The sequence below is a fragment of the Ambystoma mexicanum genome, chromosome 5q, assembly GCF_040938575.1.
Source record: "Ambystoma mexicanum isolate Mex_15411 chromosome 5q, UKY_AmexF1_1, whole genome shotgun sequence".
NCBI classification, from domain to species: Eukaryota; Metazoa; Chordata; class Amphibia; order Caudata; family Ambystomatidae; genus Ambystoma; species Ambystoma mexicanum.
The window spans coordinates 83,200,696-83,218,004 of NC_090933.1; the positions used below are offsets into that span (position 1 = coordinate 83,200,696).

General features: G+C 44.6%; 1 protein-coding gene across 1 annotated transcript in view; it reads right to left on the reverse strand.

Moving 5' to 3' along the window:
• Positions 1–17,309, reverse strand: part of EPB41L4B (erythrocyte membrane protein band 4.1 like 4B) — a 950,447-nt gene that overhangs the window by 311,811 nt on the left and 621,327 nt on the right. Inside the window, exon 5 of the mRNA XM_069620555.1 lies at positions 7,195–7,239. Coding sequence (XP_069476656.1) covers positions 7,195–7,239 — 45 coding nt within the window. The remainder of the gene's footprint in view (positions 1–7,194; positions 7,240–17,309) is intronic.

The following is a 17,309-nucleotide window of genomic DNA, read 5'->3' on the forward strand; positions in this document are numbered from 1 at the left end:
CCATATACATTTCATAATATAAGCCCAAACACAGAGACAGATGCAAGTTGTAAATGTGTACCATTTGTTTTTATTGCAGGGCCTGCTTCCTGAGATTCGGATCCAAGCATAGTCATAAAGTTGTATGGTTCAGCTCCCAAAGCCTTGAGGTTCATTTCTTTCGGAGGAAAGCCAGCCCCATGCCCTGTGTCTTGTTGGGGTAGGACAGGAAAATGTCACTTTTCCTTCTATTCCCAAAAGTTAAATGTTTTCACTTTACTTTTATTGCTTTATTTCGACAAGATAGTCATAAAAATGGAAATATTTTCCATTTTAATAAAAGTTGCAAGGATACTTTCTGGTACTTGCAATTTGTTATCTCGGGCAGCCTCAGTTAGTTAGGACATTATTTCTGACTGTAGATTGGCTGCAAACATTGTACATTTTCCTGCACGTGTAATTGTTCAAATGCTGCGAGCAGGCAGCAGCTCACATGTTTATTTTTAAAATGGCACTTTTCTTTCTCTGCATACTTTACTTCATATAGATTTCCTTAAATAGTAAAAACATAAATCCTCACAAAGTATTTGACAAAAAGATATTATATTATCCTTTTCTTCGGGTATAGACCTGCCCCCAACAAAAAACGTCTCTATTGTAAAATTAACAAACTTGATGGTACTAATGCAATTGATTGTAGCACTGTGAAAGTCTATATCACGCATGATTGACATGAAATTGCATCCGTCCCAGCTCTCAAGCAATTCAGCAGTGAATTAACCCCATGACCACCTCCTACTGTCATATTACCAATCACAATCGAGCTCATGTAAGTGGCAGCAGGTGAATGGCTGCATGTTTGAAAGATGACTGGCCCCAGCCCTGTCCTACAAGGGCTTTCTGTGTCTGTTCCAAACTCTTCTTATGGTCATTTTAGACACAGGTACACTACACTCAGTTCAGGGAACTAATGATTATGAGAATCAGAATAAGATAAGTTATTGACTCTGCCAGAAATCTTTATAGGTGGTAGAGTGCCATGAAATCTTAAAATTAACTACAACAGTACCTATTTTTTGACTCTACAGAGATGAAAGGCAGTGTAATGCCCGACTCCATTCAAACCTGTGAGCTTCAGGATATACACACATATTTGCAGTAGGTACATTAACTGCTGAGACGTTGTGCTGAAGAGTTGAACATGCGGTCTTATCTCGACATTCATGCAAAATACTATTTTTCATCTTCCTTATCGCATTATGCAGCCTCACCACACCCCTTCCTTTAGCCACCGGAATTATATTTTGAAAGATTATCTGACCTGAAACACAAACATACCCTAGAGATGTGTGATTCAGCAAATACTAAGAAAGGTCTGTAAACACAGGCGCACCAATCTGCATCCTGTTGCGTTTTAAAAAAAATGTCACGGTCTAAAGTCAGAAAACCAGAACACAGGGACACTCTGCACGTTGCACACCATCGAATATTACATCCTCATAGTCGCAGGCGCAGACCTTTGATTTTCAGTACAGGGACGAGACTTTTATTTTGACCTTTCTTAACCTTATTGCTGCAAATGTTAGCACGATGTGCACCAAAAAGTTGTACATACCTTGAAATAGTTGTTAAAAGCATGGGATTTTGTTGTTAGGTGTCTAAACGAGCATAGCAGCATAATGCTTTGGGTTTCATTAAGGAAAATAGTACAAACAGAGCATTCCGAATGTAAAACACAGTTCAGTGAAATTACAACTATTACTGGCAATCCTTCCATGCAAAGATACATTCATCCATATTGGTGTATTTGCCACACATGGAACCATTCCTGGGTTTTGATACATACCTGCATGAATCAGATCCATAAATCATATTTAAACTAGCCACCATGGTTTTGTAAGGGCCAAAGGGTTAAGAGAAGTGAATGCAAATGGAAACTGCAAGGGCAGCTGAAACTGTGTCAGGACTGCTGGGGCTTATTTCTAAATGATGTTTTGGAGCCCCCTTACCTTCAGTTGGGAAAAACAGGCCAAAGTACCCGTCGGATGCATATATTTATAATGGAGTCAAAAGAATGCAGCAAGGAGGTTAATAGCTGCAGATTGTCATGCACAGGCAGCTAGCAGGGAGCTGAAACAATACCTCTCCCTGAAAAGCTATCACTCCAAAGAGTGATTAACAGCAGGGTGCTAAAGTAATGGAAACAGGAGTGAAAATGCAATTCAGTCATATGAAGGTTTCTGGATATTGCAAGAGGCCGGAGGAAGGTGATGGCCTGAACTCGCCAGCAATGGTAGGGTGTAATGTGTGCGCTGCAAATCTCACATTTCATTTCTGAATTAAAAGAGCATGTTGCAATGTCATAAAGCTGCCAACATGGGACAGCTTCTCAGGGGCACTCTGAGGCTTGATGCCCATTTCAAATGAAAAAATGAAAAGGGCCCGACATTGTACCTTGCAAAAAGAAAATAATCTCTGTCTGTCAGTGTAACATTCAGGAGCTGGGGGAACACAATGTTTGGTTGGCGTTTTCCCACTGCCTTTAGAAGGAGGATCCCAGAGAGGCCTTGCACTTCAGAAGGTCTGTGGTTCAGCTGCACTGGTTGAAGCTGGCAAATCGCTTCCTGGATCCTTGCTGCACCTGTGAGGGTATTGATTATTTTTCAGTTTTATAGCTTTAGTTTCTAAGGGCGTTGTGTCTTCACTTATCTACACAATCCATGCATCCGCCCTTCTGCACTTACCTTCCCTTAACCCCTGCAATCTGACTCCCCATTCCAATATTCCTCCATCCTACCACCTCGCTCCATCTACCCCAGGGTAATCCACCTCGAGGGCTGAATCCATGTTGGGTTTTGAGAATACCCCTCATTAATATTCATGAGACAAATTTGCATATGATTCTAAATGCATGCACATTTTCCCTCATAAATATTAATGGGGGATAGCCTGAAAACCTGTCAGGATTCCGGCCCTTGCGGCCCAGAGTTCGACAACCCTGTCTACCCACTCACCCTCAATCTTTTCCCATTTGTCATTCCCTCTTCTTCATCTCCCTCTCTTTACTCGGTTAATTTTTCTTCCCTTTGCTCATTTCATCTCACACTCCCTCAGTGTCCCTCCCTTCTCATCCCTACCCCATCTCTCGCCACACATTACACCCCAATTCCTACCTCATTCTTTCTTCATTGCTGGCCTTTTTCTGACCCCACTTACTCATGCTCTTTCGCCCTCCCTCCTCTACTCACATTTCTATCTCTGGTCCACTCCCTGCCTCTTTCTCTCCATGTCTTTACCCAAGACCCTTCCTCCAATTCCTTTCTCCATATTACCCCTCTTCCATTCCTCTCTGCCAGTCTCTTAGGCAGGTGGACCCTCTGGTTGCACACAGAATTCCACGGCAGGTGCATTAACATGCTGAGCTGTCTTATTGGAGTTTGAATGAGTGGCCTCTAGTTTAACACAGATAGGGACATGTGACCCGGGAAAGTTTGGGGACTGACTCCCTGCTTAAGAGAGGAAGATTGAGACAGCAGCAAACGAGGTGAAAGAGGCAAAGAAAAAGAGACGGTTGACAGGAAAGCTGGATGGGGAAAAAGGGGTTAAAAAAAGAAAGGCATTGGAGAAAGAATGGAAATAAAGTGAAATTAAAAAGTCGGAGCAAATAAAATTAAATAAATCAAAGTGGAAAAATAAGTAACAGCAAAAGCAGAACAGCAAGCATGGCGTATCCACTAGCTTTGCCCCCCCCTCCTCTCTGCTCCCCCCCAATCAAGACTGAGGGGATGAAGAGGTGGCCTTGCTCATTTTACAAGATGCCCGCTGATCCCTCACACAGCCTGAGCACAGCAGGAGAGGAGCCAGACGCCCTGCCTTGATGAGGGGGCGTGAAGCTACTCGGAGTGTGCGTGCATTTTTAAGACTGCCTTCGCTGAGTCCGGATTTTGCGTTATGTCCGTTTTTGGTTGCACTTGCGAAAATCCTGCATGAAAATGCTTACAAAATCTCCACGGGGGCAAAATGGCACTACTGCCCCACGTGCGTTGTTCAAGGAGAACGGGGGCCACAGCCCCTTTTGCATCAGTGAGCTTGGTGCCTATGCTCATAGCCTGAATTATAGAACAAGGTTCACTGCAGACAGCTTACTAACACGCACCTAGACTGCATACTGCATACTGCATGCCCCTGGCCCCCGGGACCGAGTATTGACACACTGCAGACAGCTTACTAACACGCACCTAGACTGCATACTGAATGCCCCTGGCCCCCGGGACCGAGTATTGACACACTGCAGACAGCTTACTAACATGCACCTAGACTGCATACTGCATACTGCATGCCCCTGGCCACCGAGTATTGACACACTGCAGACAGCTTACTAACACGCACCTAGACTGCATACTGCATGCCCCTGGCCCCCGGGACCGAGTATTGACACACTGCAGACAGCTTACTAACACGCACCTAGACTGCATACTGCATGCCCCTGGCCCCCGGGACCGAGTATTGACACACTGCAGACAGCTTACTAACACGCACCTAGACTGCATACTGCATGCCCCTGGCCCCCGGGACCGAGTATTGACACACCGCAGACAGCTTACTAACACGCACCTAGACTGCATACTGCATACTGCATGACCCTGGCCCCCGGGACCGAGTATTGACACACTGCAGACAGCTTACTAACACGCACCTAGACTGCATACTGCATGACCCTGGCCCCCGGGACCGAGTATTGACACACTGCAGACAGCTTAATAACACGCACCTAGACTGCATACTGCATACTGCATGCCCCTGGCCCCCGGGACCGAGTATTGACACACTGCAGACAGCTTACTAACACGCACCTAGACTGCATACTGCATGCCCCTGGCCCCCGGGACCGAGTATTGACACACTGCAGACAGCTTACTAACACGCACCTAGACTGCATACTGCATACTGCATGCCCCTGGCCCCCGGGACCGAGTATTGACACACTGCAGACAGCTTACTAACACGCACCTAGACTGCATACTGCATGCCCCTGGCCCCCGGGACCGAGTATTGACACACTGCAGACAGCTTACTAACACGCACCTAGACTGCATACTGCATGCCCCTGGCCCCCGGGACCGAGTATTGACACACTGCAGACAGCTTACTAACACGCACCTAGACTGCATACTGCATGCCCCTGGCCCCCGGGACCGAGTATTGACACACTGCAGACAGCTTACTAACACGCACCTAGACTGCATACTGCATGCCCCTGGCCACCGGGACCGAGTATTGACACACTGCAGACAGCTTACTAACACGCACCTAGACTGCATACTGCATACTGCATGCCCCTGGCCACCGAGTATTGACACACTGCAGACAGCTTACTAACACGCACCTAGACTGCATACTGCATGCCCCTGGCCCCCGGGACCGAGTATTGACACACTGCAGACAGCTTACTAACACGCACCTAGACTGCATACTGCATGCCCCTGGCCCCCGGGACCGAGTATTGACACACTGCAGACAGCTTACTAACACGCACCTAGACTGCATACTGCATGCCCCTGGCCCCCGGGACCGAGTATTGACACACTGCAGACAGCTTACTAACACGCACCTATACTGCATGCCCCTGGCCCCCGGGACCGAGTATTGACACACTGCAGACAGCTTACTAACACGCACCTGGACTGCATACTGCATGCCCCTGGCCCCCGGGACCGAGTATTGACACACTGCAGACAGCTTACTAACACGCACCTAGACTGCATACTGCATGCCCCTGGCCCCCGGGACCGAGTATTGACACACTGCAGACAGCTTACTAACACGCACCTAGACTGCATACTGCATGCCCCTGGCCCCCGGGACCGAGTATTGACACACTGCAGACAGCTTACTAACACGCACCTAGACTGCATACTGCATGCCCCTGGCCCCCGGGACCGAGTATTGACACACTGCAGACAGCTTACTAACACGCACCTAGACTGCATACTGCATGCCCCTGGCCCCCGGGACCGAGTATTGACACACTGCAGATTCGCCAAAGGCCCTGTGATGCCATTCCAGTGGCAACCATGTGTGTAGTCTAGTGCAGTCTGCCAGTGCGTGTGCGGATCACCTAATTGTGTTGCCGGGGCCGAACATCCCATTAAAGCCGCAGTCAGTCTGCATATTTATGCAGATTATGTAAAGTAATATAGCAGGCGACGACTGAGGAACCAATTATGAGGTGCTTCCATTTGACAAAACATGGTTAACTGTGAGCAGCCCATAGTGACAAATTCAAGGATGGTGAAAAGCTCCACTTTTGTTTTGACTATTCATATTTCTTTAAATTAGAGCGGTTTCATGTTTGAAAACACCACCTTATTTAAACACATTTTAACAGTCGCTGTTTATTAAAAGGTGAATGACAGAACCTGGGACGAAACCCCTAGAATCTGAGTTTTTAATCAATTATTCAGGGAAAGTAAAATATCTAAATGATAATCACAGAATAATAAATATAAAGACAAATGATGTCAGGATTCTGCTTAATTTCATTTTCTAATTTTTAAAAATATTAATCATGAAGGTAATGTTAATAGTTATAATACTTTTAGCAATATTAACAGTAAGTACTGGTTTATAGTTGGAAAAAGAGAAACCAGTTTTCCAATGTTTTTATTGACTGTAGTTAATTTTCACTTTAATCAGGTTTAAAATCTCATTTAGTTGAAGTTTAATACTATCGTTTGCATTTGTTTTCAGAATGACTCACTTTGTAATTGTTTACCTTCATTTAAAAAATCGTTATGATGGATGGACCATCCTTACATGTAGGAAAGATGCAACTCCTTATCCTGCTCTAGCCTCCCCTCCTCTCGCTAGGTGCTATTTTCAATGCAACGTCTGAACATGTGGGACATCCTGTGGCAATTTGGCCTGGTACAAGCTTTTTTATGCAGTCTGCACAAATGTATGGAAAAATCTACTTCTACAAAAAAATATGAGAAATACTCTACTTTCTGGATGCTATAATTCCATATTTAACAATCAGAATATTTGGTTAAACCTAAGTCTCGAATCGTACTCATCTGTACAGGAACAGTGCGCCGGCAAGACAGTTTTTGCAGGAACGCAGCTCTGTCTTATTCCGGGCCAGTTCCTGCGCTGTTCTCGGTGATAGAAATACATGTAAACTTTGATATGTCAAATATAAGAAATTGTTCTTACTTTCCTGAAAGGATGTCGTGTCGGAGCTGTAATACAAACAAGTACCTAAAAAAGAAAAAGAAAATGTTATCACATGTCAAAAATGGTATTAAATGTCTCTAGCATATATATATTTTTTGAAAAACTCATGTATGGCACATTTTCTTTGTCAAGATGGGCTGTAACGCGCAACCCCACTGTTTTGCGTACACACTCAAGCGTGCTCGTGGACGTCAGCGCTTTTCTTGTTAAAAGAAACAATATGTTAATGCCGGCATTTGGCAATGCAACATTCATTTATATCCCCGCGGATCGGGAATGGATTAGGCATCGGGATATTGCATCCTATATATTAGGATGTATGCGAGCAATAACTCAAGCATTGCTACGCACGCATAGGACAGCGCGCGGTTTGTAATTCATATCAGGTAGGGCAACACACAGTGGAGTACAGATGTAATCTCACGCATCCATGAATTAAATATTAATATTAAAATGACATTGAGGCACTTCATATGGTGCGATAGCTATTGAGCAGGTACGTAATCAGTGTTGTGGTTTACGTTGCTTGCATGGCTGTTAGAGAGCCGTATTATGGAAGAGCTTACAGTCGTTTCATTCACTTTGCCATAGCACAAGCTTGAGCCCAATGCAAGAAAGCCTGGGATTTCTACAGTGCGTGCTATACGTTAAGGGGCAGAGCGAGTAAACACGTGCATTAGGGACCTAACAGAACTGACCACCACTGGCTGGGTGCTAAAACAAGGTATCCTTTCAATGTTTTCTATCACATACATGTAGAGAAAAGTGATTTTACTGCATACACAACTGTCCATAAACTTGAACAATACATAATGAGCAGATATCAACGTGTCAATACTCTGACCAACTCTGAAGTAATTAGGCACCATCAGTATGGGGTAGACCCTTGACAAAAAAGTGAGCTAATGATTAGAGCTATATTCATGGCAACAGAAGCAACACATGATCATTAGCACATCCCAGAAGATGTACACTGGACTTCTGACATGGGACATCAGCTGCATCCTGCCAGAAGCAGCCCCACCGTGTATGGTCATCCACCTACCCTGATCATGTTAGCCATAACAGTGAAGGCTTCTAGGAGGCTTTTGCGTGGAAATCTTCTGTAGCACTCTCCATGTTCTGCCAGGGAGAACCACGCATCATGTGAAGCCATCATGACCCAAGGGCTTTGGCTAAAACATGGCTGCACATTATGTAAATATTGAGCATATCATTCAATGACTGGCAGGTTTGTTGCATATTGTACAGAAGACAGGCATTATGTGTTTTTGTCTGAAGGCATTACATGTTATTAAAACTGTTGGTGATTGGTTGTGTGAGTGAATGAGAGTAGAGTAGGTAGTGGTTAAGGACAGTTGTACTAGGTGGGAATTTCATCCAGGGAAAAAGTGTTGCTTTATTTGTTATCGTTTTCTGAATGTTGTGGTTGTCACGCCCACGATGGACATTGTTGGCAGGTGTCCAAGGGTACTATGCAAGTTGGAGAAATGCACCTCGTAGATTGAGTAGGCATCAGAGCTGTGGGACTACGCAAGTGCACCAAGACTTATGAGCGGTGCAACTGTTCTGATCTTAGGGAGACAGACCATTAAGGCATTTCCATTAAGAGGGTGAAATATGGTACAGAGTTAAAAAAAAAAAACAATCTTGCAAACAAGTGTAGCTGGAATTGTTGTTGTTTCACTCTCTTGCTATAATGGTAAAATGGCACAGTAAGCTGCCTTGGACACCAGTGTGTCACTGGTTTCAATCATGGTAGGGAGGACTACACATTCATCTTTCTCAGGTTGATACATCGAGTATAATATATTCTAAGGAAGCAAGGTATGTCTGCCTCTCTGGAAAGTACAACAAAACCCAACAGCAAAATAGGCTGAATGCGATTCCATGTTCACTTGCACACCAATGTTCATCAGCATGGTGGGGGTCTTGGACTGCCCCTCCTCCGTTGAAGGTTGGTTTCTCCACAGTTAGCACCCGTTGAAGTGCGGTAACAAAATAGCAATAGTGTCAAATAGGGCTCAACGTATTTACACTCATGTGAGAGTAAGTAAATTATGGTCAATATTTACATGTCCACATTTCCAAGGTGCGCCCATCAAGTTTGGGCATGGAGCGTCTCTTTGCTTCCGGCCTATACATAATTCAAAATTTACAACATTATGGGTATGTATAAATCACTGGGAACTTTATGTTGTGGATAACACTGTGTGGATTGTTTGTTGGACACAGGTGTTGGGGGTCACTATTTGATTGAACGGATTATTAGATCGAAAAAATGTGGCGTTAAGCCCGGATGATGGAAATCGATCCGAAATGCATTGGCTTGCTATGCCACATTGTCTGACTGGGCCATATGGAAATGCATATTACTTCTGATTAAAGATTGGGACTCTTTTACTCAAACCATTGGCAAGTCAAAATTGAAGATGGTTCTATGAAAAGAGAACAATTGACAACAATTACTGAAAACTGTTGTAGCTCTTTTAAAAGAGCACACCGAGAGTGAACCATGGATTAGGAAGTATTCCTAGTTCTCATTTTTTGCTATTACTCGTACCTAGGTACCTAGGCCTCAATGGTATGGTCCGATACCTAACCTGATTAACTCTTCTTGAATACTATTGAATTTAACAAAACCAGCGGTGCCCACCCTCTTCTCTCCACAGACAGAACATGTATTAACACATTTCAGGGCAGAAAGGGCATCATAGACCACTGGAGGGGAGAAAGACAAAATACAATCAAGGCATTGGTGGAGTCACTATATGGGATCAAGGAAACAGGCTACCCCTTCCTTGTCCGCGTTAATCAATGGCCTAAAGCTATGGTGTGTGCTGAGGTTGAACCAATCCAATGCATCAGAGATGCATTAAAAGTAATTTAGTGTACTATAATTCATAGTCAAAATACAATTCAATCATAAAACAATACATATACCAATACAAAAAGACACTTGACCTAATTCTTGGACGTCCCACGGACATATTAAGAAAAAAACACCTTATCCTGCTGTTAAGTTAGTACGCAATTGTGAGACTATCACCACAACTAAGAAAGTCTTAAACCAGCTCAGTTCGGATGAACTCGCCGCCAAGACACACCAAACCACGTGGTATATTTCCTGTACTTCAAAACGGGTTTTGTTATTAGAATTGTTTCTCCCTTGATTTTAGTACTGTACACTGTGCTCTCTACAGAGCGAGTTTCCTCTAGACCTTCCTCACACTATAATTTCGTACAGGAAAAATACCAAGTGGTGAAAAACAAAAAACCTAATCAATCAAAAATCTGACTCATGTATTTGATTGGTCAGACTATGGGTCAAAGGTTTTAGGATAAGTGACGTGTTGTATTCTTTTATGATTGAATTGTATTTTGGCTATGAATTATAGTCCATTAAATCACTTTTAATATATCTCTGATAGATGTGCATTGGATTGGTTCAACCTCAGCACACACCATAGCTTAAGGCCATTGATTAACGTGGTCCAGGGAGGAGTAGCCTGTTTCCTTGGTTTTTTGAGAGTATATTTTTTATTCAGTGTATGAAATAGGCCCCCTGACAACAGAAAAGTGGTAAGTACCCATAATGTTTCAATGTCACTATATGGGAGCCAAGACTACCAGTCCCATAATGCAATGTGAGCAAATCGCATGAGGTGAGAGTGACCATAAAACAAAGTCACCATCTGCTGGAGAAATCCTTGTGGAAAAAATATGTACAGAAAGACTTAATTGACCATCAAGGAATACTGCTTTTTTGGGTCATTTCTGTTCCATGTGTTTCCCTTCTCTAGAGCATTCCATGTATTTACAGTCTCCCGAACATCCCTTGCAGGTGTTACGCATTAATTGGTTATTGGTCTGGAATTCATCACCACAAACTAAGGCAACAGCAACATGGTGGTCGGGCGAGTCTGCAACTCTTCTCCCTTGCCTGTCTGAGCGCTCTTTCTTTATGTGGGCCGATCTCTGAGCATGGAGGTTAACTTTCTTCCACCTGCTTCTGAGCCTGCAACTCTCCTGAGCTGTTCAGTCTGTGATCACTCTTCAGCATCCCAAACGGAGGGCGAGAAATTCTTGTGCTACACAGGCAGACTTCTGCCCTGTGTGTGACCATGTTATTGTGTTTTCTGCCTTTACTGAGTTTGAAATCACTGTTCACCACTGAGCAGAATACTTCTGACCTTCAATGTCACTGTATGCCTTTATGATGGTTCGGTTTGTTTCTCCCATATAACTCATCTCCTGGGATTCCAACACAGGAGACCTATTAAGGTCTCTGGGCTGCCAGTTGAAAGGGAGTATGGAGGTTGGGCACACTCCAGTGTATCCCACATGTACCACTTAGAGAGGTGACATTGCCAAGTAGCTGGCTTGCCCGAGCACCAAATACCGATCTCCTGAACGAGAACTCTTCTAGTGGTAACTTTGTCAGAACAGGCCATGTTGTTGTTAGTGTGTCCTGTAGGAATTTCCGTCTTGGGCAGAATTAAAACAAAGGCAAATAAGGATGGTGTAAAAGAGCACTGGTGGACCAAAAGTGACAGAGCAGGGGACAATCACGTATTTCGATTAACAATACTGCCCTTTAACAGCTCAAGCCGCATGTGAGCACTGGTTGTGTAGAAGGAATTATGCTGAGGGCATATTTGAATGCCTTCAAATTATGTAAATTATAGGAATCAGTGAGACCCGAAAATGCCACCAACCAACCGTCCTCTGTTCGAGCATGTGCACCAGATTTAAGAACCTACTTTATACTACATATTTCTTCATGACATGGTTTCATGAGATCAGGTGTGGTAAATTTCCCAGACATAAAATGGGTTCTAGGTCAAATTTATGCATTTTAAAGACCAAACACAAAAAGGACCAATGTTTTTCGGCCGTATTTGTGTTGGCTTTAAAATGCAGAAATATGACATATCCCTCAACTCCCCCGTTGCAAGGTGATCCCTTCCCACACCCACCGTCTCTGGCTGTTTTGTTAATGGAGCGGTGGGAGTTTAACCCCCCCGGATACCTTTTGCACACCCATCACCCCCTTCCCAGCACAAACACACTTACTACACACACGTACGTAAACACACACACACACACATAGCCCCACATTCACTCACACGACAAGCCTGCGCCTGTCAGCCCCTGCGCACCCTAGTTTGTGGCAGGGGCATGACAGTCGATTTAAAAAGGACTGCTCTGTGACCGCTGTGAGAAACTTGAAGAGGTCTCCATACCTTGTCCCTGGGGATCTGTCATCCAGGTGGCCAGGACACGGCCATTACTATTGAATTAAGTTCCTGGGGGTGGACCATTGAGCGAGGATCACCTGTATGGGGGCCTTTGGGGAGTGGGAGTGGTACACCGAGGGGTGAGACGAGGTATCCCACTTCTTTCAACACCTTTTCCCCATCCTAGCATGTAGGATATTCCAAAATACTGCCCCCCCTTTTCCAACACGAACATGTCCCAATACAAGGGTCAGGCAAAGTCAGGCAATTGACCAGAACCACACACACCTGACGGCCCATTCCCTTCCCCACAGGGATAAAATGTGGAGCACGAGAGCAAAGGACGAACAAGGCAGACCGCACGACTTGAGACCTAACTTAGCACAGCCGTTCAAGAGGAGCCGAAAGACAGCAAATACCGAGAGGGCGACAGAGAGAGAAGTGACCTTTCCCTTTCCGATCCAGGTATGTGAAACCTCTGCAAAAAGAAACATAAGACCATGAACAAAGAACAGCATATGTGGCAGCAGATGTCTACGGTACACAAGACACTCATACGCTGATAACCAAGCCAGGGAGAGACGCAGGTCTCTGTGGTACCAACCGTGACTCGAAGAAGAAGAAAGCCAAGCAGTTCATCATAATCGGTGAGTCGAGGGGAAAACAAATAGGAAACCGAACTGTGATGAACGATAAATAGCCAATGGCTAAATTGAACTTTAAAAAGCTAAAGAGGGGGAAAACCAGCAGCAGAGGAGGCCGGAACCACGTTGGTGGTCAGGCAGGATTACTCTGGGCAATTGATTACCCGATGGTAGAAAGACTACTGTAACCAGAGGCCCTTGGGAAGAGGCGAGAAGGGGTCAAAGTGGTCATACAGGTGTTTTGTAAAATCCTCAGTACCTTTGAAAGTCTTTGACCGACAGATGATTGAGAAGCTAAGGGAAATTAATCCTGCATGGTGAAATGAGCATATGAACAGTGTGTTGTAAAAGTTGGAGAGTAAACCCTGCAGAGGAAAGCCGTCAAAAGGGGTGTGGCCCGAAGAACTGTTTAATAAGACATTAAGATTTGTGAAAGTAAGAAAAGCCACAGTAAACCTGAAGGAGGGAGGCAAAGTCTGAAATGGGTCCGAGCCCGAAAGAGGGAGATGCGGGGAGGAAAGTTGGCACCCAAAGTTCTCTGAAAAGGAACTGTTCAATATGATTTGTGAAGGGTCTACGTCTGGAAGAGGGGGACCCATGGGTGAAACCATCACCCAATGTATACGTGAAGCAGAACTTTGTGTATGTTTGTTGGATACATCAGGCCTCGAATGCAAGAAAATTTTTTTTATTGAAAATAGACTTGGCCCTCGAGGAATCTTGACAGCCGATTCAGAACTGTCTGCTCGTGCTGAGAAGGCTAGAGCGTGTGATGTGCTCCAAGGTGCCACCTTGTCCTAGGCTGAAAAAGTGGGGAAGGGAGACCTCCTGGCAATTACATCCTGACTTATTATTTGGAACACTTCTTTCTTTATTGAAGTCCTATCCCACACTATTTTCTATAATTAGTTGTAAGGATTTGGCAATAGATTTATTTTAGTATAGGCCCTTTTATTTGACACAACGCCACTAGGAGTGCCTTATTTTTCATTTGATGGTCGACGCTTGCTCCTATCTTAGATTTAGGTTAGGCGTTTTTCCACCCTTCATTAATTGTTCATTAAACATCCTTGAACTGTGATCACTTCTATCTGTCTTTACTGTTACCACCATGAGTTCCATACACCGCACAGAGTGGTCTTTCTAAATCGATCTTTCTTTTCCGATCCTCAGAAAAAAGGTTTTTTGACCTAATACCTCAACATGGCATGATTAAAATACCTACTGTAAATGTTAATGCGTCTTATACTCATGGAGAAAAAGAACATGGGGGTGGTGGAGGACGGCTACAACAGGTTTTTCCCAGAATTAAACCAGTTATCCAAAGAGGCCATCATGGCTGGATTATTATAGAGGCCACTGATGTTCAACAATAACATCTGCTACTCCATGTAGTATATCCTGTATAGTACATCCCAGCACAGGGCCACCTGCAATGTTCGCTCCCAGAATTAAGCTGCACATCACCAGTGCTTGCCTTGAATACCATTTTTAAAGTCTGATCAATCAACTGTCTCGGCCTACATACAGTCATAAAATCAGCATTTAACTTCTGCCTTTGTTAATGGCTGGAAAAAGGAGAGCATCAGTGATTAGGTTGGGCAGGGAGGCGCAGGCACTCTGTCCCACTGTTGAAGAACAAGGAGACACATAGGGGTCATATCTCTAGTTCCACCACCACCAAATGCAAAGAGACCTCCACGGCACACAATGGGACTGCATTCCAACACTTGCTCCACTTCATATGCAAACACGGGTAAAGAGTGCGGTTGAGGAAGCAGATGAACAGCAGCTGAACATATTTATTTTGAGTGTTAGACTCAAGAGTTGATGGAACTATAAAATAAATTCACCAACTAATTTTCTGTATCACCACTGTGAAATACTGTTTGGGCCTGACTGCTCCCCCAAATAATCTTCTGGCAAAAGAGCATTGCCTAATCAACGAGCGCCGAACTGCGGAAAAACTAACATTTTAGACGGACAGCACATATCTTCTATAGGACATGTTCAATACCACCATTGGTCTCCGGCGAGGCATCGTCCTAGGGGAAATATTTGAATGCAGTCTAATGGTGGCATTGTCGGGACTCTGCCAGTACCTTTGGAGAATGACAGGATAGAAGTACTGTCTGGTAATATCGAATATAGTAAATCCCAACAGCGGGACAACTACAGTTTCCTTCCAGAACCAAACTCCACATCACAGATGCACACCTCAAATTATTATTTTTTGTATGATGAATTGACTGGCTCAGCCCACATACAATTATATTATCAGAATATAACTGGTGCCGTTTTTAAACGTCTTACAAAATAAATTTAAAAAAACAGTGCTTTAACCTTTTATCCACCAGTGCTGTGGATATGATTTGCCCTTGTTGCCCACGGATTCCTAATAGGAGTTAAGTGGCCAACAGGCCTGACTGCAGGCCAGGAGGCACAGTGGACACCTTGAGTGGCTTGATGTGACATGGCAATGTGCCCTCTGGCTATGTCCAGTGAACCACAGTGGAGCAAAAGTGAAAACTAGTCATGGCGGCAGGCCAGGCCCATTGGCCACTTAGGGTATCGTGGCACAGACAAAATACCACCTGAGGTGGAGGGAGGAGAGTCTTTCGCTCATCAGACACTCCAGTTTACCCACAAGCCCCGACTAGTCAACCCCTCTCCTTAATATGCCAGAAAAACGAAGCCCCTTTCTTAGTGAGCGATCGAAGACAGGGAATGCCATGACGTCCTTTCCACACAATGCTTAGGCACATTGCTCTTCCCGCTAGGCTCCCAAAAGGCTGCCACTCCCTGCTTTCATTGGCAGCTGCAGATACATGCTATGAAGCAACCAGATTGTACATGGAAACTTTAAGACCCTGCGTAAACTAGAATCCTCTTCAGACACCAGAACCCGTGCCTCCAAGTCCGAGTGAGACGCCAGGTTTGGAGGAGGAAGCTATACGACGAGACGACCATGAAGAAGTCTTATTCTTGTGATTAAATATCAACTGGGCCAGACAGTGACATTGGGGAGCTTTGCAGAGAAAAGAAGATCCTGTTCCATAGAAGCTACTTGTGGGGTTGTACAGAAAACGAGTCAGAATACAAACAAAGGTGCTTACTACATGCAAACCTATTTAGCAGTCTACTGGAGTGGTATCATGGTTTTGAACCAAACAAATTCTGTATCCTAAAGTCTTGAACTTGGAGCAAATCATACATGGGGCACTTGCCCCTAGAGACCATAGCCTGCATTTGCTCTCTCTCTTCTGGAGTTTGTGTGCACTAATGCATACCGTAAGCAGCCCGCAAGCATCTAATAGAATGTTGAACCTTACTCTTATGATAAAACTCACCCTTCTGCAGTCCTATAAAGAAAGCCTATAAATACTGACTATTTTAGCATATACCCCCATGAATACGTAATCCGATAATTTGTTTTATATTTTTTTTTCTGAAAGATATTTTTGAAGAGTTTGAAGTATGTGAGCTTTTCTCGTCAAGCCTTTTATTGTTATTGTCTTTCAAATCCATCTCCATGCAGATTCAATGGGCCTCATTACGAGTCCAGCAGTAGCCGTGCCAGTAAAACCATCAGGCTGTCGCCGGACACGTGATCAATTACCACTGCCTGACTTGCCGGAATAACCGGGGCATTAAAGTCCTGGCGGTCCCGTAAATCAGGTGGCAACAATTGTTACTCCCCATTCCCATTCGAGTGTCATAGGACTCAATGGCAATGGGAGCACGGAAGCACCGGCACTGTTCGAAACAGTGCCGGTGCTTCCGTCAAAGTCTGCTTTTGGGTGCCGTTCTGCCCGCCAGGGTCAGCCATGGCGGGCGAAACGGCACCAGCCAGCAGACTCGTATTTGGCCGGTCTGGAAACCAACGGTACCGGTAAGCATACCGGCACCGTTGTTTCCGGACCAGCAAACTTGTAATGAGGCCCAATGTCTTGACAGCTTCTCGGGAGGTGTCTTCCGGAGACACAAAGACCATTTCATGTTTTCAAAAAGGGAAACGTGCTCCCTCGTATGGGAAACGGTTTGATCGATCTTGGATTTGAAAGGAAAGGTGGATTGGGACTTGGATCAGAGTCACATTATTTGGGATTCGTGCAACTCCAAGTGGAAACAGTGGGTGACAAGTTTACAGAAATGCTACACCAATCAAAATGTGCAACTACTGTATATGTTAGAGAGCTGGATGCAACAG